Genomic DNA, 25,002 nt, shown 5'->3' on the forward strand with positions numbered 1-25,002 from the left:
GAGCGAGCCTTGCCGATTGGCCGGTGCCGGCACTGATTGGAGAACATTTATCGAGACAGCCATAACTTTTTGGAGTCGCATGCCGTTCGAAGTTGTGGTCACCACTTCCCTTACACGTTGCAAGTATTTGTAGTTCTGGCTTGACTGGACTCCAATACTTTGTTTTCCTCAAGGCATGTTGAGCAGCAGCGGTTGTGGTTGGCGGCTGCTATGCTCAAGATGCCTTGGACTTTTGCCGCGCACGGCAGTTAATAACAGACTGAGACCACCACTGGCACCACCACCACCAGGGTTCAAGTTTGCGGCCGCGAACGGGAGACAGGCTCGGTTCCAAAGTTCAGCTTCTACTGCTATCGCCGACGACCCCGAGTCCCAAATATCTCCGGTTCTACTTGAACGCGCGCGAGCCATTGCGACCGAACACCAGCAGCTCGCGGCGGCCAACGCGAATAACTACGATGTCACGACTGCGAAGAGGATAGGAGAGTTGAGTTCGGTGGCTAAGGCGTTGAAAGAGTGGGAGGATGCACAGAATGTATGTTTGACCTTATCCTCCCAAATCTGATCCATTGAAATTCTAACCCTTTGTTCTATAGTCCCTCTCCGAACTCCAGTCCCTTCTCGACGACCCATCCTCGGACGCCGAAATCCTTAGCCTAGCCCGCTCCGACATTGAAAGCACACTTTCCCAACTCCCCTCTCTCACGGCGGCACTCAAAAAATCCCTTATCCCACCACACCCATTCGCGAACTTGGGATGCATGATAGAAATCCACCCCGGGGCCGGCGGCAGCGAAGCCTCACTCTTCGCACACACCCTTCTCGAAATGTACAGAGGCATGTGCGCGCGGAAGAAATGGCCCACCCAGTTGACATCATATACACCCGACGACTCTGTCTCCGACAAAGCTTTGACCGAAGCACTTCTCGAAGTCGAGCAGCCAGGAAGCTACGAGATGCTCCGCAGTGAGGCGGGCGTTCACCGGGTCCAACGGGTTCCCGCAACCGAAAAAAAGGGCCGAACACACACTTCGGCGGTTTCGGTTCTGGTATTGCCCAATCTGCCCGATACCAGTTCACCAGAATCCGAATTGGATTACGAAGATCCCAATTCAGACTATTATATTGCGCCGCAGGATGTGCGGTCCGAAACGATGCGGGCGCGCGGCGCGGGAGGCCAACATGTAAACAAAACAGATTCGGCGGTCCGGTTGACGCATATCCCCACGGGGATTGTGGTTGCCATGCAGGATTCGAGGTCGCAGCATAAGAACCGTGATAAAGCGTGGCAGTTGCTCAGGGCCAAGATTGCCCAGTTAAGGCGGGAGCAGCGGGATGCCGAGGTCACTGCTCTCAGACGGTCTGTTATGGGTGGTGTGGCGAAGTCCGGTAGGGAGGATAAAGTGCGGACTTATAATTATTCCCAGAATAGGGTTACTGATCATCGATCGGGGGCTGAGTCTTCGGATCTTGATGGGGTCCTCGCGGGTGATGTTGCGCTTGAGAGGATCATGGAGAGCGTGAGGGAGTGGATGGCGGAGAATGAGGTTAGGGGGTTGCTTGCGGAGGAGCAGATTAAAGCTAATGCGAAGGCTAGAGAGGGTGAGGATGGCAAGGATGGTAAGAGTAATGGGAATGGGAAGAAATAAAAGAAATGAAAGAGATGAGAACTAAACCAGTACGTTAATGAAGCGTATGATGTACAGTACTGTATATGCCTTCGGCAAGATATGAGGCCGCCACCAAATGAAAGGAGTGGGACTTGTACGAACGGAAGCAGAGATTATTGATCGCTTCGGGTGCAGCTACTGATGATGTCTCTTCTTGAGCTGGGGGTCATGACCAAGTCCCAGGTGTTGGATAACGGTGCTCATTATTCGGGCCAGCTAGACTGTCTTCCTACGATGTACCGCAGACAAACGAGTAGACTATGCAAATGGGAGAATCGGGTTGTTTCAAGCTCGGTTGGGATTTCCCTCACTTGGTGCAAGCTCACGGGTATCATGCCACACGGTTGCAAAGCTCTAGCAGCTCGACTCTCTCGTCTCTGTTCTGTTCCTTCGTGGCATCGTGCTGCCGTTTCTTTCATACATGGACCAGCCCTTCACTTCGGTAGCTCCTTTCTGCATGCTTCAAACTCCAGGCGCAGCTCAGCTTCGCTCAACCAGCGACTCGACTTCGTCCCTTTCATCTTTTTCTCGGAGCACACCGGACTTCATTCTTAGTACTTTTGAGAATCCATTCAATACCTTGCTGTGCAGCATTCTCCGAAAACAGCCATGCATTCTGGCTCAGCAAACTCCTGGTCCATCTTCGATTTTTGCCCGCAAGAAATAAAAACACCTTCAGTGGAACAAAGCCATTCGCCATTCACAATCGTTGTGGTAGCCAGCTGTGCAAAGAAACAATTGGACCGAACGCCCCGTCTTTGGAGGAATTCGTCCGAATTCTTGTGATGAGGCTGCTTAGGATCCTTTTCTCATCCTTTCCCACGCTGCCTGTGCCGTTCTGCTCTGCTTTGGGCAGCTCATTTTGCAACAGCGGCACTGAGCACCTGGGTGCGGAAGAAAGCGCCCTTAGTCTTCTCAATGACTTGCTGATACACGCTTTGAGGCGGATGGTTCATGACGACTGTGCCGGCCTGGTAATCGATCTTGGCGTCGACTCTGGTGTCGCGGATCAGGTTGACAATCCATTTCTCACCTTCGCTCTCAGATAGGCCAAGACGGGTCGAGAGGTCCCTGGAAAGATTGACGTTAGTGTATGAGCAATGATAGCGAAGATACCGTGGTAGAGAAAGGGAATGCGTATTCTGCGCTTCAATAACAGAAAAGTGAACACGGATAAGTCACTTACTTGATGTCAATTCTCTGGTGGATCTTGCAATAGCTTTCCGAAATCAGGTGTCGGGCAGCCTCCATAAACGCATCGGTGGACGATCCGAGGAAGAAATCGCCCCGGAGGATGCCCTCGGCTTCGGACAGTTTCTTCTGGGCACCCTCAAAGTCAAAGTCGATGTAGAGGGCCTTGACGAACTCAGTGATCGGGTCTTGATATTCATAAACTTCCTGCTTGACGACACGGACCAGGTCCTTGAGTTGTTTCTGGTAGTTGTACGAGTTGCTCAGCCGGGTACGGTTGGTGATGACGGCGGCAGCCAAGTAGCGCAAGATCCACGGGCAGACGGTCTGGATGGTGCTGATGTACGGAGCCGAAAAATACAAATCGGTGAGCTTTTCGCGAGCGGGTTCATAGTTGAAGTAAGGGAACAGGGCATAGTGGACGAGGGATTCACGAGCCGTGAGTTGCGCGCGCGGGTTGTTAAACAGCCGCGTCTCAATATGCTCCTTGACCTTCTCGACCTCTTCCAACGCGCTCTCCCACTCCTCGCCTAGAATCTCACAAACCAGCTTACCCCACGTCGCTTTGACGACTTTGTCGTTGTCCGTGGACAGCACGCGGAAACGGTACAGCAGATCAGCCGCCTCCGGGTACAGGCCGCACTCATATCGGAATCGGCCAAACTCGTACAGCTTGTCGACCATCTGCGGCGTGACGCCATGTTGCTCCTCCAAAAATTTCAAGTTGGCTACCTTGTCGCTGCGCAGTTGAGATGTCACGGCCTCGTCGTTGAGGAGGTTGGTAAGGTGTGCGGTTTCTTCTTCGAACGTGGCCAGTTTCTTTAGAACTTCTTCTCGCTTCTTCGCATACTCGGCCGGCACATTCTCCGTCTTGTAGATTTCCTTGTACAGAGTGCCGACGTAGTCGATCATGTTTGTGTTTTTCAAGAGGTTGAAGATGGCCAGTTTGAGGTCGTCGTACCGTTCTTGCGTGATGTTTTCCGAGTTCAACTGATGCTCAAGTAAGGGGAAAACGAGGTGTCGGTCCATATGCTGGACGAGCTTCGCCAAAAAGGCGTACTCGCCCGTCGGGTCGTCGAGTGCGCTCATAGTGTCTTTGCTTTTTTTGATGGTGGTGAGGGGGTGGGAACAGGCGCAGGCGCAGCCGCTCGTGCTTTTTCTTTTTCTTTTTCGATCTGTCCGATCTGTTCCTGCAACAACCGAAGATTTTCTTCGGTCAGACGTGGGAGATCGAAGTTGAAGATGTAGCCTGGAGTATGTTCGTTGCTTGGGTGCTCGGGGTGTCCAGCGTCGATATTGTCCATTATTTCTGTGTGGCACGCTGCCACAAAATTAAGGTTGCGGGCGTATCCGACGCTAAGTTGTATTCGGCAAAGCGTGCGGAATATATTTCTTCCGTGCCGGCAGATAAGGCTTGGCGTTTTGAAGTCACATGACTTGCATGGCCGTTCAACCATCAACCAATGCAGTGCTCAGGACTGTCGCCGGTTGTTCATTGCCATTGTTACTATACCACACTGGCCTTGTTTCGTTCTGACATATACGTGACAAACATGAGGCCTCCGTCTACAATGCTGCTGCGCTCTCTGCTGCGCCCTGAGCAGCCTCTATGCCAGATGCAAATCAGATCAAAATCGAATTGGATGCCGCGCGAGAAATATGCGAAGATCACTCTGCTGGACAAACTACACCGCAGACAAAAAGATGCTGTGCGAAGAGAACGTGGGTGACAGAATCAGAATCACTGCAAGCGATATTGCTGACTTTTTGTCCAGGACAGAGCAGCCAACAACGGGCTGAAAAGATGACCTTTGAATCCCTTCCTCACCCTCCACCGTCGGCGGTACAGAGTGCAACACCCTCGCCGCAAGCGGGACCAACCCCTACAGTTTCACCGTTGCCTTTCAAGATCAATCGCACTCCATCATCCAATCTCCCCATATACGAGAGTTCAAAGGCCGGCGGAAGCAAACACATCACCTCGATTCGCAAAATATCAGGCGACTTGAACGAGCTGGCATCACGGATACGCAGCGCACTCGGTCTACAGCAGCACATTGTGGATGTGAAGGGGCGGCGGAAGGAGACTGTGGCTATCAACTGGACGACGAGGCAGGTGGTTGTGCGTGGTTGGAGAGGCCCGGAAATCAAGAAGTGGGCGGAGTTTAATGGGTTTTGAGCTTTCGGCCTTACGAGTGTTGTGGCACGAGATTGCTAAGTGCCGCTTGTTCTCAGAGAACAGCATCTACATATCCATCAATCTCGCTGGGGCGGACAGCTATTGCTACGATTGACTTTAGGGCTCCTCGAGTTACTGAGACAACAAAAGGACTTTCCTTACTTGGGCTGTTTGACACTGAAACCAACGACCCGGGCCATAGTATTCCTCAAACACGCATCAACGAGCTGTATCACTAGGTAGGGTGAAAGAGGCGTAATTTGGGTACAGAAGTACAGGTCGAACGGGTCACGGATATACATATCTCACTGATTAATAATGGTCATGAGCGCTGCATCAATTGAGGGCTACGAGCGTGCGACATCTGCATCGTGGGCTTATCTGAGTTACCTCTCAAGTACAAGATCCGGTGGGCTGCACCAAATGGGAAGGGGTGGCCTATGTGACTTCCTCCAACGTTCTCCTTGGTCTCTTTGTTGTCAAACTTTGATACATGTATAGCAAGACTGGTATATTTTGACAGTGTGACTTTTCCCTGCTGTATGCCACGAATCCGGAGCGCTACTATGCAAGTTGACTCCCCTAGCACTATCCTAACCGAGTTATGTTGATGCCTTCCCTCATATTCAGGGTTGGACTAGACGAGTAAGAAGGGGTATCGCAGATCCTCGACATACACAGCAACTCCGATACGCTCATTTTGCGCGTCCACATGATGCGCATACCCCATACGACATCCTGGCCATACCGCTAAACATGCTTGAGCGTTAAAATCAACCCCCTGTGTCCGCGCTATGCAGAACCCACAACCTATGTCACAATCTCACATCACTCCTCGAGAGCAGCAAAGAGGCAGAGCTGTCGTAAGATGCCAGGATCAATGTCTCTCTGTATCATGGCTCCAAGAAGACTTTCTTTTCTCGGCATGACACCTGTCGGAACAACCGTGGTGCCATCCTCGTCAACTGTTCGTGCCTTCTGAACCAAAGTCTTCAAAACAGCCAAGGCACGGTTCGCGATCGCTCCATAACCGTTGGCATCGGGTTCCGGATTATTTCGGTTATTCGGCTGCGGGTGCTTGGGTGCTGTCTGTGTTGAGCGGTCTGCGCTGAGGATTCCAACCAACCTCAATAGGTTGCAGGCAAACCCATCTTCTGATTCTAGCCATGAGCGGGCCAAAGAATAATCGGAACCAGGTGCAAGGCCCGCCAGAATTTCAGCCGCAAGCATCCCCTGCAGAAGGAAGGGCTTTCTAGTTTCTATGATCGTTCTCGTGTGGCTCGAGATTGCTGGAATAGGTGATATGGCCAAGCCGAAACTTCTTGTCAACAACTCATAGGGCGGAGTGGAATGAGCATCGGCAGCAAATATTGCTCTGAAATATGTCCGATTCGGTTCGTCGCGAGCCAGCAATTTGGCAAGACTATCCACAGCTGAAGGCAAGTACTTGTGCAACGTGGGTGTGTACATTGTGAATGCGACCTTTGAGGAAGAGCCGGTGATGGGTGGAGGAGTAGGTGCAAAGGCAAGGAGGAAGTGGAGAATACAGAGGGATTCTTCCTTGCCCGGTAATTGAAGCGAGGTAGATAGATTGCTGAGGAAGACCACAACATCCTTCATAAAATCCAGGGTATTCCGACTCGTCCGCAGAAACAACTCCGTAGTCGCAAGGTATCGGATAACAGTGCTGAGTAGTTTAATGACTTCGGATTGCCCAAGGACGCCAAAATTTGCTTCGTAGAATGAGAAATTCCGGATGAGTGTGGTGATACATATTAATCGATCAGCTGCTCGCTCCAGATCGTAGGCGACTGTTCCGAACTCGGTGTTATTCTGGAGGGACTCGTTTTCCAGACGACAAGATCGCACCAGATCTTCGTAGGACGGCAGAAACATATCATCTGAGACTTCTGTCGCGTGCTCGCTCAAGAAGTTAACCTGGTCCAATGCGCACTCCAATAACGCGTCCATAAGGTCATCGCAATCAACCAGGGACAACTGCAGAGCAGGCTCTGTGGAGAGGGTAACAAGCGTGTCAAGTGCCACGCGTGTCTCCGCATGGAGGCCCGATTTGATCGACATAGTCAAGGCGTGGATATCGATGATGCCCATCTCCCTGATCGTCGGAACGACTGGTTTGGACTCGACAATATGTTGTCCGATAACGAAAAGCTCGTCCACATTGATGGGCCCATGAAAGCGACTAGGAGGGAGCACTTCGGGTTTGAAAGGATCCTTGATGGGTCGTGAGAGGGGCTTGTTCACATCTGGCTCAGGCTCTGCTGATTTTGGAGCAGTCCGTGGACGTTTTTGAGGAGTTTGTATCGGCGCTTGTACGCCTTCTACGTGCTGAGGATCGAACTGCCTGGCCGTATCCGGCCTTGTCTGAGTTGCAGTAGGCATTTCCGGTTGTGCTTGGGCGTGCGGAGGCACGAAACCATTGGTATTGGGCTGGGGGACTTGGTTAACCGCTTGTCCATTGACGGAAGGTGCTCTCTGATGTACAGGTTGATGTTGCTGTTGGACTTCGCGGGAAGGAGACATCTGATGTTGGGCTTGGTTTTGAGCGGCAGCTTGCGCAGCCATTCTTTGCTTTTGCTGCGACATTTGCCAAGCGGCCTCATAAGGGGCAAGATTGTGCATCCAATATGCTTGGAGTTCTTGAGCAGCTTGCATGTGCTGTTGTGGAGGGAATCCAAATTGTTGCGCAATAGCCGCCCACTGGTTCAACTTCGAAATCCTCTGTGAGCCTCCATTTTTTACCACGGCGGCATATAACCGCAACAGCTGCAAGGGTCTCCCACATATTACCGGATTGAGGTCTACGGATCGACCGCGAGCAGCCATAAAGGTCTGTAAGCCCCGTATGAATTCCTCTGGATTGCTGGGTTTTGGTGGAGCAAAAGCCCCTGGGGGTCCCTGGGACATCTGAGAGTTTGGGCGGGGCTGTCCAGGATTATTTGGCATGCCGTTCATGCCAGCCATGGTCTGCGCCTGCATCTGCCGAGCTTGAGCCTGTAATTGCATCTGATAATTTCTTTGCGCGGCCGACATGCCCGGGTGCTGAGGCGCCATGGTTCCCTGAGGATTCATCCCCATGTGTGGAGGCACGCCGTTGCTCATGTTCTGCCCGTACTGAGGCTGGTTGAAACCGGGCGGGAAGCCTCCGTTAGGCATAAAATTGTGAGGGTTATCATGAGGCGTCCCAACTCGACTGGCGTGATCGGATGGGGCAGGTGAAGCTTGAGGCCCACCATGCTGTTGTGGTGAGAAGGGGCTTGGCGACGCGGTTGCGACGCGTTGATTACCACCAGGATGGTTGAACTGACTTATTTGTTGAGTCGTCGGCGAAGGTGTCGCGTTGGAGGAAGGTTGTTGGAGGTGTGGGAAAGGCGTCGGACCCGTGGGCATTGCGGGCACGCCATTCGCTTGAGGGTTGAATCCGGGGTAAAGACCTTGTCCGGGAGTTTGCGATCTTGATCCAGGTAGTCCTCCCGGCATCTGCCGCGGCGACGCGCCCAAGCTATCGTCCCGTGCTCTTTTCGAAGGTATTACCGGGTTGGTCTGATATGCGGGATTGTGGAAGCCTGGGGAGGCGGTGCGGGCGCCGCCATTGAGGAAGGCAGGATTCTGGAACTGCGCAGGGTTTATGGTCTGAGGAGGCTGAAGGAAAGACATGCCAGCATCCATGGGGCCTCCAAAGCCAACATGATTGTTTGGTGTGGAGGAAGGATCGGTGAGCCAAGGGTTCATGGCTTGATAGAGTTCCGGTCATCCATTGGCTATAGAGAAGACAGTCATCAATAACAGCTCATCAACACGCGCAGTCATCGTAAACAAGGTTTGTGGAGCAGCTTTATCCATTGTGCTCGCGACACCGGATGTTTGGATGCGGATCAGGTACTAGTGGAGGGTTGAGTCTGGTAGTGAGGCCTGCCTGCGCCTCTAGGGAACCAGAGACGCGTCGCAGGAAGGAGGCGAGCCACCAGACGCGACAAAGGATGTGATACGGACAGTGGGAAATGAGTAGCAAGACAGGATCAGATGGAATAAGATAGGATGATGACTTACCTGGCTGGCAATGTTTGGAGATGAGTCGTCAGAGCGCGAGCGCAGAGGTATGCAAACCGAATCGGAACGTCGAGATTTCTGTGAGGCTGGGGTGCCCAAAACGGCTTAGCTCGGGCGGGAGTCTGAGTGAGAACGACTGTGGTGGAAGACCCTGTTTGGTAGGAGGAGAGGGGATGTCAGCCACTGCACGCTGCTCAACCAGGCGACAAAGACGCGGCAGCGAAAATCACTAGAGTCCCACTTCATACTCGGGTATCGTGGGCCGTGCAACAGTGATCGCAATCAAGCATTTTGATGGAACATGGACGCTAAGGATATGATGGAGACAGTGGCCGGAGGAAGGAAAGCTGATGCGGTGGGCAAGCCATGTGCCTGTACTCATAACTTCCCGGCGCCTAAGAAATGGAGAGGACAAACCCACTCACCACGATCGTAGATGTGCCGGGGGGTGACCCGAGGGGCAGTCGAATGGATCGGGATGGGTAAGAGGAAATAGCAGCAGGCTTACCGTGTATGTGATTAGATGGCGATTTGTCTTTTTTTCGATAGGTGATGAGGCGGCCACGGAGCTGCTCGTGTCTGGGTGCGTGAGGCGCAACAGGCAGATCACGAAGCGAGGGATTGGCAGCAGCAGCAGTAGCCCCTGGCTTGGTCGACTACTGGGACGTGCCAACTGGCAATCGAAACAGTCGAATGCAACTAAAAATGAGACCTATGATAGGTACCCAAGGGATCAAAACCGGGAGGGCACAATAAGGTAAGGAAGGGCACAGGAAGGCTCGGGTACAGCACCGCAGAAAGGTCGGTGTCGGGCCAGGTAAGAATCGTGAGTGAAAAAAGAGGAGCCTAACCAGCGGGAAGCTGAGGGAGAGAGGGAAAGGGAGGGAGAGTAGTAGTAGAGCGCGGCGAGCACGGCACTGCACTGCACTGGCACTGGCACTGGCACTGGCACTGCAGTTGTCAGTTGTAGGGGGGCTGCAGGCTGAAAGGTGGGACACCTTTTCGCCTCGCTTAGCAGGGAACCGGGGGGCGACACCCGTCAAGTTGCAATCTTCCAGCGGTTGGGTGGCCCTGCGCAGCCGTGTCTCGTGATCTGCCTGGGTGAAAGCCTCCCTATTAGTAATCCAGGGCAGAACCTGGCCGCTGGTCGCCCTTATAATCATTGGTCCTGCTAAATCAGTGGCGGAGTTCCGGTAGGCGCGGCTAATACCGGCTTGTGGGGCCAAAGCCAGGTTCTGAGAGTGTGGTTGGCGTGATGGGAGTTTAGCATGCCGCTAATCTGCACATTCTCTTTATCAAGTTCCACCGTTGACTTGCACTGCAGGTCAAGTTGAAGTCCAAAGTTATGCACTCCATCTGGCATTCTCCGAGCCGTCGCAGCAGGAGGGTTTGCTCAGTTGGCATGGTACATCCCCTCTGGAACTCATCACATTTTTGCATTTTCCGGCGACTGGCACTGCGGGATTTCGTCGGCGCAAGTACTGTAGTTCGCTTCAGGACAGCCTCTGAGAAAGGTGCGGGGGGATGCGCAGACGCCATGCTCTTTGAGCGGGAGCCTTCTGTGATAAAGTATTGGCGGTACTGCACAGCTGGTGCCGAACCAGGGTCACACCAGCGTTTCTCTGTGAAGTCCCTGGGAGGTGCAAAATGAGCCTGATTGCAGATTCCCAGGCAAGATACTCGACATTTGCTTCTTCATCTCGGCCTTGGGAAGATGCCATACAATACCTGAATTCCTCGGACCAACTTGCGAAAGGGTTCTGCGGCCATTGCTCTTCGTTAGTGCTTGCCTCTAGGGTCCCCGTTGCTGGTTTTCGATGTAAGCACGCAGCTGTTGCAACGGACGCTGGTCTCATCGAATATGATGCCGCCTCAAGTAGACTTGAGTGCTGCAGAGTTACCTCCGCAATGTCAACGTTGCTGTGTGGAAAAGATGGAACTGGTGTTCACGATGAGAGAGACTGTAAGGCTTATCTCTCGTGCCGTTGAAACGGTACCACGGTGATAGAAGAGCTTTGGGAATGAATTGGGGCATTGAGGTGATAGCAGCAGTAAATACGAAGGAGAGAGAACGCGGGATCCTAAAGGAGCCATGGGAGTCGGAAGTTTACATAGTTCCGCTTCCCACTCGAGAGCAAGATCTGACGAAGTCGTACTCAGACCATCCCGATTGGCAGATCCCCGTAGGAATTCTCTGGTCCTGTTGTTTCTTGAGTGTTTTTAGACCCCACTGGCATTTCTGCCTCTCGTGTCACGAGCTAGAAACAATACAACCAGAGTCTGTGTCCCATCTCAGCCTGTCGTACGCGGGCTTTCATTTCCAAACCGGTCTTTCCCATGGACAGCTGATTGTGCAGCAAAGACCTTGAGCAACGAGCCGATCTTGGCTGATCTGACAGGCGCCTCCATCCTTAGCTATGCTTCACTACGTCAAGTGAGTCCATAGACCCGGGTCAAGAGACAGCTTTGTTGTATTTCTGCAGTACCTCGCATGGATCCAACGTATCGCTGTAAATTCCCATCTTGATTGTCTAAGTGAACGGTCCTTCTACGTTTGGCCATTGATGGAACATAGATGCGCAAATGTTGGAAAGGAGGAGGACCTCCGTTACAAGACGTACTATTGTGTCAAGGGTTGGTGAAATTGACGCGGCCTGAGGCGTGGAAACCGGACTGGATGTGCCAGGGTATCTCAGCAGCAGGAATTAGGCTTGTCTTGACTTGAGAGTTCGCTGTTGCAAGTGAGGGTGTTGATTCGAGATAGGAAGTGGACATGATACAACTCTCGCATTGAGACATATTGCAGGAACATCGAGTCAGAAGATCCAGGCGCTTTCAAGTTCGAGGAGACCACCGTTTACTACTACAACAGTAACAACGTTCCTTGGGGTGCTGCACTGCAGGATCTCGCAGTCGCTGCTTGCGCCGGGCCAACCCCTTTGGGATTAGCGCCATATCGCGGACTTCGTGTTCCTTCGGTGGCCTTCAGTCCATCCTTCAACGTGACTGCAGCATACACAATCCCAAAGTACGATCGTCTTGTTACCTTGGAACACTCTAGAGTCATTCACTCCGAGAATACGTCTCTGCCTTTTCCAGCGGCTGCGCTTTTCCTCTTGACTCTTCCCGACTGGTTCAGAGCTTGAATCGGTCCGCAACCATGGGCGACGTCCTTGTTGACAATCCGACACATACTGTCCCTCCTCACAAGAAAACACCAATCTCGGAGTCCATACCCGATATCGATTCATTAGAAGGAGCAGGCACCGATGGGAGTGATGAATACTCGACGCTTAAGAAACTACAGGCGCACCTGGAGTAAGACTGCGTTGGATCCGAGCGGAGAGCGCCACAGCTAACGGAAACAGGTACATCAAATTGCAGGAAGAGTATATCAAAGATGAACAGAGGTATGGAAGACATGGGACAGACTTTTCAGGACATGACTAATGGCTCGATTAGATCCCTGAAACGAGAACTGGTACGGGCGCAGGAAGAGATCAAGCGGATACAGAGCGTTCCTCTTGTCATCGGCCAGTTCATGGAAGCTATTGACCAGAAGTAAGGACTAACATATCACTGCCCTCCTCGGACGCTAACAGTTGGCAGCACCGGTATTGTGCAATCATCCACAGGATCCAATTATGTTGTTCGCATTCTTTCAACACTCGACCGCGAGAAGCTTAAGCCGTCGTCCTCCGTTGCCCTCCATCGCCACTCAAATTCCCTCGTCGACATTCTGCCGCCGGAAGCGGACTCTTCCATCGCAATGCTTGGCGCAGACGAAAAGCCAGATGTTACGTATGCGGATGTCGGTGGGCTGGATATGCAGAAGCAGGAAATCCGAGAAGCTGTGGAGTTACCCCTGACCCATTTCGACTTGTACAAGCAGATCGGCATTGATCCCCCGCGAGGTGTGTTGCTTTATGGGCCGCCTGGTACCGGGAAGACGATGTTGGTCAAGGCTGTGGCAAACAGCACTACTGCCAGCTTCATAAGAGTGGTCGGTTCTGAGTTTGTGCAGAAGTACTTGGGTGAGGGGCCTCGAATGGTGCGAGACGTGTTCCGTATGGCCCGTGAGAACTCTCCGGCCATCATTTTCATTGACGAAATCGACGCCATTGCCACGAAGCGATTCGATGCACAGACGGGTGCCGACCGAGAAGTCCAGCGTATCTTGTTGGAGTTGCTGAACCAGATGGATGGATTCGATCAAACGAGTAACGTCAAGGTTATTATGGCAACGAATCGAGCTGATACGCTGGACCCCGCCCTTCTTCGACCTGGTCGTCTGGACCGAAAGATTGAATTTCCCTCCCTCCGAGATCGTCGGGAACGTCGGCTGATCTTCAGCACAATCGCCAGCAAGATGTCTCTCTCGCCTGAAGTTGATCTCGACTCGTTGATTGTCCGGAACGATCCACTATCCGGGGCCATCATTGCAGCCATCATGCAAGAAGCCGGGCTTCGTGCAGTGCGGAAAAACCGTTACAACATTATCCAGGCTGATTTGGAAGATGCCTACTCAAGCCAAGTCAAGGGAGCACAAGAAGCCGACAAGTTTGATTTCTACAAGTAGTTGGAAGCTACACACACGTGAAGCCACCAACTCCAACACTGTGCTCTATGCAGATCTGAGAGGAGGTGCGAACACTCGAAGGTGTTGACAGGAGAGGCGCTCGTGACTGGGCTCGCTGTCGAGCAGACCGGTCTAGATGTTTACACCGACGGCGTGGCATTGCTGGACGTCCCCAAGGACCGTTTCCATGCTGGACCAGGTCGGCAACGGGTGAGCATTTGATACCCATGTACAGCAGAGACGAATAATATTCAAACCAACATGGCCGCCTACTTTGCATGGATCTCCCTGTGCTAGACTTTGTAGCATGGTATCAGTCATGCGAGCCACAAAGCAAGGGGAGATCCAAGTAAGGGGCAGATAAGGGCAAATTACAGGGGGCATTTCCCCGTAGATGGGACATGACAGACACACGCTCGGTACTAGTATGGGGCTCTACCTAGGTACTCTGTCAGAGTAGTAGCCGTCACACAGGTATCTTCTGTCCAACATTGTATGTACCTCGCAATGGTTCTCATCGGCGCTTGCTTTACGAGAAAGTGCACTTGTACTGTAGAGCTGTGTTTTGATATCTGATTCTGTGGTCCGTGACACTATTGGGTCGCTATACAATAAATGCACACTGCCATGTGGCCAATAATGCCACTCGGGAAGGCTTGCAGTGCAGTGTGGAGATCCAAGCAGCCTGAGTACTACCAGGTATTCATGATTGCGTCACGGTTTGAAGTGGGTCAATGGTCCTCACATTAATAATAATGCGGTTGCGCGGCTCTATTCGAAGAGAGGATGCCGCAATAATAACCGATAGCCATGAGTGTCATTACTGATGCCCATATTGACAGCGATGCGATACGCCAGACGAGAAGCCGGCAACGATAGCCATTTTGTAATGTCTCGAGGAGCACCGATGGTAGGGATATAGGAGGGGCGTTCAGATGGTTCAGAGCCAGTGGTGTCTGGAACCAGATGTCACCCGTTAATATTCTGCTACTGGTACTACTAGTAGCAGCACTACAATATTGTAATAAGCAACTTGAATGGCATATGTACCTAGGTACCTAGGAACGAGGGATGGGATTCTAGTAATGAGCGCCTTTTACTTGCCCATGGGGAATCTTTTGCGTCCTTCCAAACTACCTCCACGTGTCCCCGATATGCCCGAACTACTGGTAAATGTAGAACTTGAACCACAAGCTGCGAACGAGACTGGTGTGCAGGTGGTGTTGTCGAGCGAGTTACGAAGCACGAATCTGGACAAAAAGGGAAAAGCGCACATTGTAAAATGCCAGGTTGACGAGCCGGATTGGCACGTCACTTAAACGGAACGGGGATGGCGCGGTCGCTGGTGGGAAAATTGGATGGATTGCGTCAGAACTTGGAATTTCAAGATGCAGGAGGTAGCGTGTCGTCGGTGAACTTGAAGGAGAAGGTGCCACTCTCTCGACCACATGCCTTACTAGTAGCACAACATTCAAGTTGTACTTTTCATACAGCCGCAATTCTGTACTTAGCAATAGCCACCACATAATATCTATCATGGCAGATTGAGGGCGGCTTGGATGCCGCGAAATTGTACCAGGAGTAATTGTGCGGTGTGCTCTTGTACCTAGGTAGCAAGCGGGAGGTAGTACTTTGCATTACAGAGACGGAAATGGGTTAGCGTACCCAGCCGACGTTCCTAGTTCAAGTTTAAGGTGGTCAGACTAATCGCACTAGCGGTGCTATTACGGCGCCCCCTTGGCGTGCTGAGGTCATCGTTTTTCGTTTCTGGCGCATCTTGTTTCACAGACACTTTTCGAGCATCCTTCCATTCACCACCCAAACCTGAACCGAATAATTGACCAGAAACCTACCTTGACATCCTGGTACATTCGGTTGTGTACAGTGGTACACCTCTCGAAGTTTGTCACGGGACTTTGCTACGGCGACAGCTGAGCGCAAGAGCAGCATTGTGTTTTTGTGCAGTTTGTCCTAGTCTGTAGTGACCCAGTGGTTTGCCGGGTCTGCCACCCGTAACGTCACCAAACCCTCCTCTGCCTCTGAAACCCGCCAGAACAAGGCCGCCTCACACGCGTATCAGTTGCCGTGAAGGGGCCACATTCGAATCCGCTTCCCACCACGGCACATTGCTGTTCAAGTTGCGCAACACGCGGTGTGCAAAGGGTACATTGGAGGATAGCTGTCGCGTACCCAGGTACCATCGACGAGCAGCTCGAGCGTGACACCCTGGTAAGTGTGCCTTCTTCCTGCGGCCAGCGGTAGCCGGCAGATTACCTTTTTTTTGCTCGTGTGAAGCCCTCTTTCGCCCGCCCTCTAAGACCGGGCCCAATCTCCGTCCAATACGCACGCTGGTTGGGTGGAAGCAAGTGGCGATGCGACTGGGGGCGCCCGACGGCTGGCGATCGCGCTGGACATGGCGAAATCTGCGCTGACACGGCTCTGATTCGCAGGTCTCGTTCCGCTCGGACGAAAGTCTCTGACCGTCGCTGCAAGTGCCTGCCCCTGCGCAGGTCAAGCCGCTCGCCGCCCGTGTGCTCCTCTGTGCTCCCCCCAAGAGCCGGGGGCCTCGCACCTCGCACGCCCGCCCTACCAGACACGCCCAGGAGTATATGAGGCGCCCGCGCCTTCGCAGCTCTGTCGACGTCACTTCTGCAACGGCTGACGTTGTTTCCTCCTCTACGTATTGCTTCATCACCAACCCGACAGTATGGCAAGCGCCGCGGTCGCAACTCAACCATCGCAACAACACCTGGGCGCTGACCCTCCGTCTCGCACCTCGTCGCCTATGGACAAAAAGAAGAGTTTGGGTAATCAGTCAGGTTAGTCTACCTCGTCGCCCCCTATCGCTAAAATTTCTTCCACTCGCGCATCCATCTGCCACAATGCCAACCACATCATCGACATCATCGCCTGCGCATTGGGAAATGCGTCATGCATCACCACTGCGCCCATAGACCGTATCTCAGAACACCAGACTGACTGACTCGCCTTGAACAGAGACGTCCTCACCGTTGCAGTCCAAGTCCACCCTACCAGGTACGCTACGCGTCGCCTACGCGCGCTGCCGACTCCTTCGATCAGCCACTGACCATGATATACAGAGTCGCAACCTACTACTACCTCGCTGGCAGAAGACACAAAGCCCGCCGTCGTCCAAGTCACAGAGCCTCTAGCACCCCCGCCGCGACCTGTGCCTGCCAATCCAGCAGAGACACCAGACTACTTCTCGGCGGTGCACAACAACGCAAGTGGTATCGGACAAGAATTCAATCCCTTTGAACAATCGTTTGGCGCGCCATCAACAGAAACTCCTGGCAAGACCCTCCTACCGCCTGTCGCAGCCTTGACATCTCCTGCCATCCCCGGCACCAGTTCGACGGGAGGCTACAACTGGCAAAGTTCGCTTCGATCGGGGCCCTTAAGCCCTGCCATGTTGGCTGGTCCACAACAAGGCGACTACTTCGACAGTATCGGCCGTGGCTTCCCCACGCCCAACGAGTCGTCTCTTCGCACTGGCTTGACCCCTGGCGGTGGCGGGTCTATGTTTCCCGCCCCCAGCCCAAACTCTCAAGCACTCTTCAACTCATTGCAAAGTGGCGGCGCCACGCCTGGGACGCTTGACTTCCATCGCACTGCTATGACAGCAGCTGCCCGGAATAAGACCAACCAGTTTGCTGTGACGTCGAATCCACAAGAACCCGTCCCTCAAGCGACCACTATGGATGCTCAGCACGATGCGACTGACGCTGCCAATGGCCTGTTTATGTTGGCTAAAGGAGGCCAAGCTAACAATCAATTCGCCGTGCCCAACCCAGCTCCCCCTCAAATGACTGCCCGGAATGGACAAGAACAGAAACATAACAGCCGTGCATCCATGTCAGGCCCAGATGAGGGTAGTCCCGAAAGTCATGAAGAGACCAAGCCCACCACACGCGGTCGCGGCAAGAAGAACACCAAAGCAGAGACCACTAACAACCGAAGGAAGTCCGAAGCTACCACCAAAGGGAGCAACAAACGTAGTAAGGGTAACAATGGAGCCGCCAACAATGTGGATCCTGCTCTTGACCCTCACGAGGAAGATGATGACAGCGACGACGAACAGCACGATAATGGCAGCAATAACAGCGGCAGCAGCAGTAATAATAATAATACGAACAACAACTCCGGTGGTGGCAGTAACAACAAGAAGATGACGGACGAAGAGAAGCGGCGGAATTTCCTCGAACGGAATCGGTAAGTCCCCTGAAAGGGTTCTATCACGAGAGCTCGTTCTGATCATAAATAGTGTCGCTGCTCTGAAGTGTCGGCAGAGAAAGAAACAATGGCTGGCCAACCTGCAAGCCAAAGTCGAGATGTACTCTGCGGAGAATGACAGCCTCAACACTCAAGTTGCACAGCTCCACGAGGAAATTCGCAATCTTCGTACTCTACTGATGGGCCACAAAGACTGTCCGGTGGGACATGCTCAAGGCATCGGACAGTTCCTGAGTGGCATGCAAGATCCCACCGCTGCGTTCCCCCAACAGCATGTTAATCCTTATGGCATGGCCATGCCGAATCCGGCGCCCATGCAACCTGGCATGCAGAGAACATGATCGCCAGTGGGCCTGGAGTTTGGCGAAAAAAGGCAACTGATTTCTGAGCTCTAGCAGCCGGCAGCTGATGACACCCTTCATGACCATTCTACTCTGTTTCTTTTGTACGGGAGTCAAAGAAACTCAATGCCAGAAAGGCAATTGATTCACTGTGGCTATCCCGCCAGGCCGGTTTCGTTTTCTACCTATTTCCTTTCGGCGGCCATCAAGCAACGGGCTGGGTTCTCATGCAACCTTTGATGCTGCAATTGTCTTTAGCAAACTGGGACTTTTGTGCTTGTTTCTGTACATAAAACCGGGTTCTGTACAGCACCAGCAAAAGAAGGGAGGTGGGTTGGGTTTGTCCGAGTACTAGGTGTGGCCATGATCACCTTGTCTTTCCATGTCATGCGTTCACGCGACCGCACACACGCACATATTATGCGAAGAGGACACAGAATGGGCGGGGGGATCAAATGGCGTTCAGAGGGTCTGGTTCTGGTTTGTTCTTTGATACAGCAAACACCAGCTGGAGCTTCTCGTAGTAGTCAGTACTAAATGTCGAGACTAGAAGACCCAATCGATGAATGTTTAGCTGTTGTAAAGTCGTGTCCAAGTAGTCAGATGGTGTTTGTAACTAAGTACCTGATAAGGACCCTTCAAGTTGGGTACGTGCCGTCGAGTGGTACGTTACATTTCAGCTTCAGCCTTGTCAGATCCGCCCCCTTTGATATTAGCAGGCCATAAAATCAGTTCTTCGGACACTGCCTGAAGAATAAGACTCTAGGCGGCATGACAACAGCATGTTTCATGACTCGTGCTTTGATTGAATGGCGGGCAGTGAATAGATCCAGCTGGAAGAGTACCTAGTGGGTACTATTATCAAGAAGCCCGAACGTACTACAAACATATATTTTTATTTATTTGGTGGAAATGAGCCAAAATGCCCTCTTTCCTCCTCGAAAGTTCACGTTGATCCACGTGAGTTTTGTATGATGCTCGTGATGCTCGTGATGAAGATGATGATTTCGATCAAGGCGTCCCAGCTGACAATATCCAACGATACACTTGTGAATATATATCTACTCATGTTCTGTAGCAGTCTCGCTCTGCGGCGCGGTATCGTTATCGAGGCTGTTGTTCCCTAAATGTTATGACCAGCCTGTACGTACCCTACGTTAGATTATACATACAGCAGTCGTTCAAGTTGTGTTAGGTTAGGATTTCACTAAGTAGTACGAGCCTCCCTTTTTGTTTGGTTCTCGTGTGAAATACAAAACTTTAGCATCTCATTTCACCAGTATCAGATTCCCTTTTTGGGTCCGACTCTCGTCTGAAACACTTTGCGCATCCATTTGCAAGGCTGGAAGTCACTGCAGAGCTAATCTGTATTATACGATTATGTCCTATATCTATTTTGACGGCTTAACGGACCGTCCCCTGACAAACACCTTTACAACGTTCCGATCATCGCCCGTCATGATGAACTTTTCAAGAATGTCCTCTATGGAATCATAGTCCTCGACAAGGGCGATGATACCCGCATCATCTCCAATAGTATGAATCTCAAGGGCATCAAAGTCCTTGCCCACGACAAAATTGCCAATCTTATGGTCGAGATTACAAACCTGTGCACCGCCCAGAGTGGCGAGATACAACATTTCCGTGAAATGTAGCGGTTTATCGTGCGGATGAGTGAGCTGTCTGGCCTTGGACACAGCAAAGGCCTGTCTCATGCAATCGATAATCGAAGACGAGTACCCGCCGCCCGAGTCGGTCCCGAGCCCAATCTTGATGTTTTTGTCGAGGTATTCGCGGACAGGGGCGACGCCAAAGACGCCGCTGGTCGTGTTTGAGACCGGACAATGGGCGACGCCGCAGTTTAGGTCTTGCAACCGTTGCATGTCGTAGTCGTCCATGTAGATGCAATGAGCCAAAATGGAGCGGTGGTTCAACAGTCCGAAATGCTCGTACAGGTCGGTCTCGTGGTCGAACTCGGGGTACAGTTGGCGCGTGAGTTCCATTTCTTGCGGTGTCTCGTTAAAGTGTGTTTGGATTGGGAGGTCTGGGTTCTTGTGCGCGATCTCGCCTAGTCCAGACAGCACGTCGTGGTCGCATGCCACGGCGAACCGTGGCGTCAGGATCGGAGTTACTAAGTTTTGATCCGGATCGATTTTGCGCACATATGCAATGAACTCCTCGGTTACGGCGAGTGATTCGGCTGCGCTCGCGTCAACGTAGTATGAAGGTGACTGCCGGTTCATGTTGCATTTTCCCACAAGTGCCCGTTGCCCTTTGGCGAGACATGTGTCGGCTAGGATCTTGGTCGCTTCACCGTGCAAGGACCCGTAGTACGCGGCTGTCGTAACTCCTTGTTTGAGGAATCCGTCTACGCATGAAGCGTATGTCTTGCGTGCGTATTCGGGGTCCGCGAACCGTGCTTCGTGTGGGAATGTCGTTTTGTTCAGCCACTCCATGATGAATTTGCCTCGTCCTGTTCCCCGCTGCGTCCATTGCGGCGCGTGGTTGTGCGTGTCGATGAACCCGGGGATTAAGAATTCGCCTCGTGATAGAGCCTTGAACGTCGATGATGAACGTGTTAAGCCGTGTTCGGAGAGAAGTGAGTTCAGGACATGGTCGTCGCTGATGTTTCTTTCCACCGCTGCAATCTTGCCGTCTGTCCCGACGATCAGAGCTGTGTTTTCTAGGATTTCGATCTGTGTCGGTGACAGGTGGTGGATGATTGTTCCGAAAAACGCCAGTGGCGTGTCGAGAGGGAATTTGTTTTGTCCAGCCGTCATGATGGCTGGTGGTGATGGTGTATCTGGCTACACAATTTGCGGGAGTCCACGGTTGGTGAGGGTGGTAAAATCAAATGTTACCAAACCTCCTTGAAGTCTCGGAGGAAAGCTGGCAAGCCTGTAATCCTGTTTTGCTGCCCAACTTGGAAGATCCTCAAGAATTCAAAGTGTTACAGCAGAGTGGGAGATATGTACTTGCCCTTTCGAACAGCCTTGTGGGTTCAAGGCCCGCGATGTCAAAATACCATTGGTAATGGATGCTTTTTGGTCCCTGGTAGCCATTTGTGTTTTACGTTGGTAGATTACTACCACCAACTGACCTTTCTCCGACACCGTACAGTTCACGGTCGTGAAAAAGATACGGTACATCCGACCCGGCTGCCTGGCAATGGGTAGTGGGTACCTGTCGCGGGTAGTAGTTGTACAGCATAATGCAATGTGGAGAGGGTAGAACGGGTCCAGTCCAAGTCTATGGCTGATTCGTCAAAGTACCAATATGTAGGCCCCAAACTGGTCCCAAGTAGCGTTGATAAGGTCAAGCGGACATAGGCGGTGCCCGAAAAAAGATTTTGATTGTCTGAGTTACCTCTGTAGCTGCGTGCGAAGCTGCTGCGATCAATAAAGGATGGCTCGGATAACTGGTCCATTCCAGGTACATACAGGTATCCATACCACCTAAAGAGACCAGGTTCCAGACGAGACAGCTTTGGGCCGGTGGGTGTTTGACTGACTATGGACGAGTTGTCGCTCTGGGATATGTACCTTCGGCGCCCCTGGCCCTTTCGGGAAACAAAGATAGCTTCACATATCTAACTCACCATCTAACCAGGTGTACAAAACCCTTCTCTTTTCCAAGATTGTTTTGCGAACTAGGCGTGTCTTCGACGCTTGTGGGGAGTGAATGGATTTCTGCGGTCCCGGTGTTGAGGAAGCATTGGTTATGGCAAGCACTTCAAAGATGTTTGTCGACACAATGACAATTGCGTTGCTGTATCAGTCCCTGCTAATGCGGGGACCATAATGGTGGAAGGGCTGTTAGCGAGCTTGATCTGCCGTGTGTCTTTGGCCAGGCGTAGGATAAGAAAGTAGATGGAAGGTCGGGGCGAGGTTGATGCTACGATGTTTTAGTGTGTCGCTGTCAGTAGCTTTAGGGGTATTTACTAACATAGTAATAGTATCCACCCATATCCACTCTATTCAAAAGTCCTCTTATCGGATTTTGAATCTTGCTTGCTTGCTATTCGCCAGCAATTGACCTTCTTGTACCGCCCGAGTATCACACCCACATCCCATAACCAGCCTCTCGCATGGGAATGTCTGGCGGATGATATTCCCCTCGCGACTAGTGCTTATTGACAGCAGGGTTCTGGGCATGACAGACTCGGAACCCGGCATCAGGACTACTGCGCTACTTGACCCCATCCGACAGGCAATGCTAGCACGAAATGCAGAGGTAGGTGCCTTACACTCTGGAGTCAAGCGAGCTATGGCAACCGAGCCTTCGGACCCGGGTCCACTGCCATCGTGGGGTTTCTTATCATTCAGAAGCCTGTATAATCGTGCTGAGCACGGACAAGATAACCCCGACCCATGTCTATGGCCAGATCTTAGCCCTACATCTGACATGACCTTTATCCATGAGATATCGACCCCGGGGCTCGCCGTGGACCGTGGGTATCAAGTCCAGTATAACTACGGCCACTGCTCTCCGGGCGCGTGAGCCACGTTTAGTGGGAGACGTGCGATCTCCGTGTTCACGGCCGACCTGGAGATTTCGACATCTCTCAAGTTCTGAGCTGTCGTTACAATGGACAAAGCGACAGCAATGGCGGCCAATTTCAAGTCGTCCAAAGGTTTTCTCGACTTTGTCCGGACGGAGCAGAACCATGGGCTTCTGTCGTCCCGTTGGATCAACAACGATCTGAAACCTACGACTCCTGGTGAGTACGGGAAGAACCAACAACGAGGGACATATCGCTAACCGCTTCTTGTTCCTTGCAGCACAACGAACTTGGACATGGTACCATCTTCCACTTTTCTGGGCCGGTCTGGCATTCGGCACCACTGGATGGAATGTCGCTTCATCATTGATCGCGGTGGGATTGGTAAGAAATATCTTCACATATACCTCGGTGTTATAAAGACTAATGCCTCTCTCTTTCAACACAGTCATGGCAGTACGCTCTGTGCTCATGCATCCTGGGTAGTGCTATTGCCGCTTTCGCAGTCACGGCTCTGGCTCGACCGGGCGCACGATACCACATTGGATAGTGAGTCGAGTCTGATTCGAGGACAACACCCAAACTAACGACTTTTAAAAGCCCCGTCGGTCTGCGAGCAGTCATGGGAATGTACGGATCGTTTGTCTTCGTCTGCCTACGTCTGATGACTGGGCTATTCTGGTAAGTTGGAGTTTGTCGGTGAGAGCTCTAGGGGGTCAATAACTAACACACCATTCTTTTGTCGTAGGTTTGGTATTCAAACATACTCAGGTGCCAACTTGATCTCGACATGCTTTCTGTGCATGTTTGGCAGTTCCTGGAAGAACTTTGAAAACACCTTGCCCCTATCAGCCGACATTACATCCAAGCAGCTGGTTTGCTTCTTTGTCGCATGGATCATTCAGATGCCACTGGTACGTACGATTACAGCAACCTTGCGCACTTCCATGCCGATTTCTGTGTTCAAGTCTGACTGTGATGTCCAGCTATTTGTTCACCCGTCCAAGATCCAATGGTTCTTCACCCTCAAGGGCCTGGTCATGCCCTTCGCCACCTTTGGTCTTTTCGGCTGGTGCATGGCTCACGGCAAAGGCATCACCACCATTGACAACCACAGCCTCGTCAAATCGAGCGACGACGTCCCCTTAGGATGGGCAGTCATGGCTGGGATAAACACCATCATGGGCACCTTGGCTTCCCTGGCAGTCACGCAGTCCGATTTGTCGCGATACTGTCGAAAACCCTCCGATGCGGGATGGTTGCAAGGATTGGCCGTCTTCGTCTCAAAGACTCTTGTCTTCTTTTTGGGCCTGGCCGCCACTGCATCCATCCAAGGCGCATGGGGTAAAGCATACTGGAACGTCTGGGATCTTTTGAATGCCATTCTCGATCATTACTGGACGGCAAGTGCGCGGACCGCGGTATTTGTGGTTTCGTTGGCCTTCTACTTCTCCGCCATCGGTTCCAACATTGGAACAAACACCATTGCTTTCGGAGCCGATCTGACCGGTTTGATGCCGCGGTACATGACCATTGTCCGTGGCCAGATTCTATGCTGTTTCCTCGGCATTGCTCTTGTGCCTTGGAAGATCCTTGCATCGGCGCAGAACTTTGTCACCTTTTTGGGTTCTATGCCCATCTTCTTTGGGCCTTTGGCGGCGGTAAGTTTGGACTTCCTCATCCTCGTCGAGACGGACAACTTGATTTTGCAAGAGCAAAAAGAATTCCAAATGTCGTGCAGTACTTACTGACTGACTTGTATAGATCATGATCACCGACTACTTCTACGCACGACGAGGCAACATCCACATCGTATCGCTGTATCAAGGCGAAAAAGGCGCCATCTACTGGTACACTTTCGGCGTCAACTGGCGAGGTGTGGCGGCATGGATCGGCGGCTTTGTTCTAGGTCTGCCTGGTCTTGTTGGCCGATTCCACCCGGACGCCGTGGGCGATGCGGCCAAGAACATCTACCGTATGGGCTGGCTCATTACGTTTGTCACCTCGGCCGTCTTGTACGCCGTGCTTGTCACTTTGTTCCCCGTACAGGTCTACCCGGCCAGATACGAGGGTACATCTCGCAGTTTTGAATACCTGGGCAAGACGGACGGGTTCTTTGACGATGAAATGGTTGTTTTTATTGAGGGAACTGTGCCGAACGATGATGATGATCTGGAGAAGAAAGCTGCCGAGGTGACGGAGACGAAGATATAGTA

General features: G+C 52.2%; 8 protein-coding genes across 8 annotated transcripts; 5 read left to right on the forward strand and 3 right to left on the reverse strand.

Moving 5' to 3' along the window:
• Nucleotides 1-219: 219 nt before the first annotated feature.
• On the forward strand, nt 220-1,649 carry HMPREF1120_06726 (peptide chain release factor RF-1; the record flags this gene model as incomplete). Its single annotated transcript, XM_009160936.1, has 3 exons — nt 220-247; nt 291-535; nt 597-1,649. 3 exons carry the CDS (start codon nt 220-222, stop codon nt 1,647-1,649), a joined length of 1,326 nt encoding a protein of 441 aa, XP_009159184.1.
• HMPREF1120_06727 (eukaryotic translation initiation factor 3 subunit E) lies at nt 510-4,133 on the reverse strand. The gene is made up of 2 exons (XM_009160937.1): nt 2,857-4,133; nt 510-2,741 (listed from the first exon to the last, which is right to left on the reverse strand). The coding sequence occupies exons 1-2, from the start codon at nt 3,948-3,950 to the stop codon at nt 2,528-2,530; spliced, it is 1,308 nt and encodes a 435-aa protein (XP_009159185.1). The 5' UTR covers nt 3,951-4,133; the 3' UTR covers nt 510-2,527.
• A 281-nt stretch (nt 4,134-4,414) lies between these two features.
• Nucleotides 4,415-5,040, forward strand: HMPREF1120_06728 (uncharacterized protein; the record flags this gene model as incomplete). Its single annotated transcript, XM_009160938.1, has 2 exons — nt 4,415-4,583; nt 4,637-5,040. The coding sequence occupies 2 exons, from the start codon at nt 4,415-4,417 to the stop codon at nt 5,038-5,040; spliced, it is 573 nt and encodes a 190-aa protein (XP_009159186.1).
• Nucleotides 5,041-5,331: 291 nt separating this feature from the next.
• HMPREF1120_06729 (uncharacterized protein) lies at nt 5,332-11,196 on the reverse strand. The gene is made up of 3 exons (XM_009160939.1): nt 9,620-11,196; nt 9,112-9,262; nt 5,332-8,822 (listed from the first exon to the last, which is right to left on the reverse strand). The coding sequence occupies exon 3, from the start codon at nt 8,791-8,793 to the stop codon at nt 5,869-5,871; it is 2,925 nt and encodes a 974-aa protein (XP_009159187.1). The 5' UTR covers nt 8,794-8,822; nt 9,112-9,262; nt 9,620-11,196; the 3' UTR covers nt 5,332-5,868.
• A 1,075-nt stretch (nt 11,197-12,271) lies between these two features.
• HMPREF1120_06730 (26S protease regulatory subunit 6B) lies at nt 12,272-13,690 on the forward strand (the record flags this gene model as incomplete). The annotated part of the gene is made up of 4 exons (XM_009160940.1): nt 12,272-12,429; nt 12,480-12,521; nt 12,574-12,672; nt 12,721-13,690. The coding sequence occupies 4 exons, from the start codon at nt 12,272-12,274 to the stop codon at nt 13,688-13,690; spliced, it is 1,269 nt and encodes a 422-aa protein (XP_009159188.1).
• Nucleotides 13,691-16,397: 2,707 nt separating this feature from the next.
• HMPREF1120_06731 (activating transcription factor) lies at nt 16,398-18,285 on the forward strand (the record flags this gene model as incomplete). The annotated part of the gene is made up of 4 exons (XM_009160941.1): nt 16,398-16,509; nt 16,688-16,726; nt 16,792-17,923; nt 17,976-18,285. 4 exons carry the CDS (start codon nt 16,398-16,400, stop codon nt 18,283-18,285), a joined length of 1,593 nt encoding a protein of 530 aa, XP_009159189.1.
• Nucleotides 18,286-19,519: 1,234 nt separating this feature from the next.
• On the reverse strand, nt 19,520-22,179 carry HMPREF1120_06732 (guanine deaminase). The gene is made up of 2 exons (XM_009160942.1): nt 21,726-22,179; nt 19,520-21,671 (listed from the first exon to the last, which is right to left on the reverse strand). The coding sequence occupies exon 2, from the start codon at nt 21,063-21,065 to the stop codon at nt 19,677-19,679; it is 1,389 nt and encodes a 462-aa protein (XP_009159190.1). The 5' UTR covers nt 21,066-21,671; nt 21,726-22,179; the 3' UTR covers nt 19,520-19,676.
• Nucleotides 22,180-22,872: 693 nt separating this feature from the next.
• On the forward strand, nt 22,873-25,000 carry HMPREF1120_06733 (NCS1 family nucleobase:cation symporter-1; the record flags this gene model as incomplete). The annotated part of the gene is made up of 7 exons (XM_009160943.1): nt 22,873-23,005; nt 23,067-23,170; nt 23,235-23,335; nt 23,387-23,467; nt 23,535-23,700; nt 23,773-24,447; nt 24,551-25,000. 7 exons carry the CDS (start codon nt 22,873-22,875, stop codon nt 24,998-25,000), a joined length of 1,710 nt encoding a protein of 569 aa, XP_009159191.1.
• Between the last annotated feature and the right edge of the window lie 2 nt (nt 25,001-25,002).

The sequence above is a fragment of the Exophiala dermatitidis genome, assembly GCF_000230625.1.
Source record: "Exophiala dermatitidis NIH/UT8656 unplaced genomic scaffold supercont1.5, whole genome shotgun sequence".
Lineage (NCBI taxonomy): Eukaryota > Fungi > Ascomycota > Eurotiomycetes > Chaetothyriales > Herpotrichiellaceae > Exophiala > Exophiala dermatitidis.